Source organism: Lactuca saligna, chromosome 6, assembly GCF_052625555.1.
Source record: "Lactuca saligna cultivar CGN05327 chromosome 6, ASM5262555v1, whole genome shotgun sequence".
NCBI classification, from domain to species: domain Eukaryota; kingdom Viridiplantae; phylum Streptophyta; class Magnoliopsida; order Asterales; family Asteraceae; genus Lactuca; species Lactuca saligna.
This window is the reverse complement of record NC_136422.1, coordinates 77,894,206-77,898,200: the sequence shown is the minus strand read 5'-3', so window position 1 is coordinate 77,898,200 and position 3,995 is coordinate 77,894,206. Positions and strand designations below refer to the sequence as shown.

Sequence of the window (3,995 nt, the reverse complement as noted above, 5' to 3'; positions counted from 1 at the left end):
AGGTTACAAATAATTCCTATGATCATCTAAAACATCATAAGAACAAGAACATGAATATGAACACAATCAAAAAATTACATAAAACTTTGTAATTTTGATAACTAGTTGTTGTAAATGAATTAGCAAAGACATTACACCACCAAAAACAAGTTTACATTTACCAAAACAGTTTAGGGTAATGTTCTAATTCATTTTCCAGCAACTGAATCGAAATTCTGCACTCATTCGACCCTACTCGCCGAGTGCATGAACACTACTCGCCGAGTTGGTTGAAGATACACATGAACTCGGCGAGTCCCCCCTATAGACTCGGCGAGTCCACTCGTAGACAACAAATTTTCGATTCTGTTTTCAACTTTTAAGCACAAATAAGAACAAACAAGCCTAGGCTCTGATACCACTGATGGGTTTTGAGCATTCTAACACTTCCTAAGTGTACATGCAACCCTAATAACCTTGGATCTATGTTTATCTAATTTGTCATGCAAAGTTGATTTCCAAGGTTATATTCCTATCTAGCATACATGGGGAACAATTTTAACATAAAGTGTAGATAGAATAACTTACCTTGTTGTTGCTTGTGTTCCTTGAAACCTTGTGAGCCTAGCACCCCAAGTGTGATGCCTCAAATGCTTCACACAACACCAAATGCTCTTGGAAGAACTTATGAGAGAATACTCACTTCACAAAATCGGCCAAGCCCTCTATTTCTTTGTGTGTATGTGTGTAACCGATTTGGGAGGAGATCATATTACTTATATAGTGTTGACACATCTAGGGTTAAACCCTAATGTGTCATGACTCTTCATTTCCATGACCCATGGGTTTGTAACTCCCATGGAGCATCCATGGAGCATCCTATGGGTGGAACCCAACTTGATGATCCATGGAGCCTTTTAGCCCACTATACAAGATATGGATGATTTACTTAATCAACCCATATATTTAATTAGTTATCTTTTGATCACTTAATTAATTCTAAATTAATTCTTGATCAAACTAATCAAATAATATTATTAATATATTAGAACTTATAATATATTAATAATCTCCAAGCGTTATTTCTCTCATTTAGTCTATCCAATTGCATGGTGCCATGCAACCCAAATGGACCATGCCGGGTCGGGTCAAGTACATACCAGAAATAGTTATGGACTTAGACACCTTATCCAACAATAAGATCCTAACCATATACAATTTTCAAAACATACACTTAGCAGTTACCAATAACAATAATCATTATCATTCTAGCATGGCATCCAATATTCCCAAGGCTTCAAACACCACATATCAGGCCAAACTATCGCTGATTACTCAGCCCTAACATGCAATTCTACCAGCTCATACAACATATAAAGGAATCTCCCCTAGCCCTATGCATAAACCAAATCATAACAGATAATATATATGTGTATTTTGGGGAAACTTACTTGAGTTCGGCCGATTGCATGCACCACACCTTTTCTTATCTTTAGAAAACTTTTTCCTTGAAAACATTTTTCTTTTTGAAAACTTTACAGATCCTCAGTTTGAGTTCAAAATCACCCGAAAGTATGTCTGAATCCCTCAAACCAAGGCTCTGATACCAACTTGTAACGACCCAAAAATCAATGGTAAATTTTTTATTTTTAATATAGCTAAAACATTGATACCATTTATTTCAAACATTTCAATTCATCATTAAGTAAAAAAAACATTTATCAAAGTTCATCTCAAAATAATTCATTGTAGAAATCATAGGTGTGTGCACTACGATCAATCCGAGCCCTTCTTTTCCAAATCAATGATACCTGAAATAAAAATTGTAAACCGTAAGCACAAAGCTTAGTGAGTTGCCCAGAACATACCCCACACACAATCCACATAACACATATCATATTAGCTATAAAAATTGTCTCTACCACATGTCATATTAGATATACAAGCTATCTCTACCACATATCACATATCATATTAGCTATAAAAGTTATCTCTACCACATAAGCCATGCATACCAACATATAAGGATATCGTGGGCTCCCCCAGGGTCTTATACCTTCATGCCATAGGCTCCCCCCATAATCTTTACCTAGAAATGTCATGGGCTTCTCCACATGGTCTTATTTCAACTGCCACGGGCTCCCCCCTTTTGATGATTTATGTACCAAACTATAAAGTATATTCACCTGACCAGGACACCTGAGATAAATGTTAAAAATATTGTTATTTTTTTATATCAACCCTCCCTTTTGATGATTTATGTTATTAGGCAGCCATTAAAAGAAGCAAACAAGGGTGTTTTAGTATAAAGTGCATTGGAAACAAATCGAATTAACAAACTAAGATAAAATTATACACGTTCTCCATAAAAATTACAAAATATATATCTACAAAATACATAAGAAATAAAAATACACCTACACCAACCCCTTTTTCTCTTGTGTGTATGAATGTAGAATAAATCTTTTTATGGCCACCATCAAAATTCAAAATTGCAACTTCTTCACCGGTTGGCATAAAGTCAACGCAAAAAAAGTCAATGTTGAAGGACATGAGAAGTTGAAAGTGGTTATTAATGTTCACCAGTTGTTGAGCTAAGAAGTAATGCTTTTTACAATAGGATGGTATTGTGTGTGTATGTCTTGCTTTGCTTTTTCTGAACCCGGATGTTCCAGCCATGACTCGTATAACCTCTTCACCATCATGTTTTGAAATGGATCCACAACCAAAACCTAACATTCATTTTTCATTAATACATAAATATAAATTTAAGAGTAGATTACACAAATGGTCCCTATGGTTTAGGGTAATTTGCACGTTTGGTCCCTAACTTATATTTTTAACTCAGAAGGTCCCTACTGTTTGTTTTTGTTATGTGTTTGGTCCCTGTCTTACCTAAAAATACTATTTTGCCCTTGATTTTTTAATTTATTTAAATAAACATACCTCCAACCCCATCCCCTCGGCTTACCTTACCTACCCCACCATTTTTCCCTAGTTAAATAATTTCTTTTTAGGTAAGACAAGGACCAAGCGCGTAACAAAAACAAACAGTAGGGACCAAGTGTATAACAAAAACAAACAGTACGAACTTTCCGAGTTAAAAAATAAGTTAGGGACCAAGTGCGCAAACCATAGGGACCATTCGTGTAATTTACTCTAAATATAATATAAAACATAAATAATTAAATCAAAGTAAAAGAAAGAAAACAGGAATACTTACATTTTGCATGTATGTGGTCTCTAATGCTTGAATCAAGTCTTTGCCAGATTGTCCTGATTTTGGCTTCAGCTGCCCACCTCCATTTAAGCACCCTGATTTTTCAAAAATATAATAAGCTCATAAAAATCAAAAATAAAAATAAAAATAAAATTTTTATACCTGAAGGGCATGCCATGATCTCCAAATAGTGATAGTCACATTTTCCCATTTTAAGTTTCCTGACTACATTTTGCAAGTTTCGGAATCCATAACACAATGCAAACTTCAATACTGTTTTACCTTTTACCTTCAGTTTGAAATGAGCATGATGGGAAAAATTAATAATTTTCTTGGCTTAAACATAAGACAGAACAGGGATGAAATCTTAATCAATCAAGAAAAATATACGAAGAACTTGCTTGAAAAGATTGGAATGTCTAATAGCACGAAACTCAGAGTACCAATGGCAGTAGGAACAAGACTAACTCCCTCGTTAGATGTTCCTGCTGTTGATTTAACACTTTATCGAAGCATGATAGGGTCTTTATTGTACTTAACTGCAAGTAGACCTGATATTATGTTTTCGGTTTGCAATTGTGCTAGATATCAAGCTAATCCCAGAGAACCTCATTTGACTGTAGTGAAAAATATTTTTCGCTATCTTAAGGGAACAGTTTCTCTAGGACTTTGGTATCCTACGAAAATGGGGTTTTTCATTCAAGCTTTTTTAGAATCTGATGTAGGAGGATGTACTTTGGATAGGAAAAGTACGAGTGGTGGATGTGAACTATTGGATGGGAAGTTGGTGAGTTGG

General features: G+C 34.9%; 1 protein-coding gene across 1 annotated transcript; it reads right to left on the bottom strand.

Annotated features, from left to right (window-relative positions):
- Positions 1-2,277: 2,277 nt before the first annotated feature.
- On the bottom strand, positions 2,278-3,482 carry LOC145002771 (protein NAR1-like). The gene is made up of 3 exons (XM_078961971.1): positions 3,362-3,482; positions 3,203-3,294; positions 2,278-2,711 (listed from the first exon to the last, which is right to left on the bottom strand). Exons 1-3 carry the CDS (start codon positions 3,408-3,410, stop codon positions 2,574-2,576), a joined length of 279 nt encoding a protein of 92 aa, XP_078818097.1. The 5' UTR covers positions 3,411-3,482; the 3' UTR covers positions 2,278-2,573.
- Between the last annotated feature and the right edge of the window lie 513 nt (positions 3,483-3,995).

Bases quoted from the DNA above. Each gene is read 5' to 3' on its own strand.
- LOC145002771 (XM_078961971.1), bottom strand. From the start codon at position 3,410: ATGGGAAAATGTGACTATCACTATTTGGAGATCATGGCATGCCCTTCA. The intron at 3,295-3,361 runs GTATAAAAATTT...TTGAAAAATCAG, and splicing joins GATCATGGCATGCCCTTCAG to GGTGCTTAAATGGAGGTGGG. The intron at 2,712-3,202 runs GTAAGTATTCCT...AATGAATGTTAG, and splicing joins AGACCACATACATGCAAAAT to GTTTTGGTTGTGGATCCATT.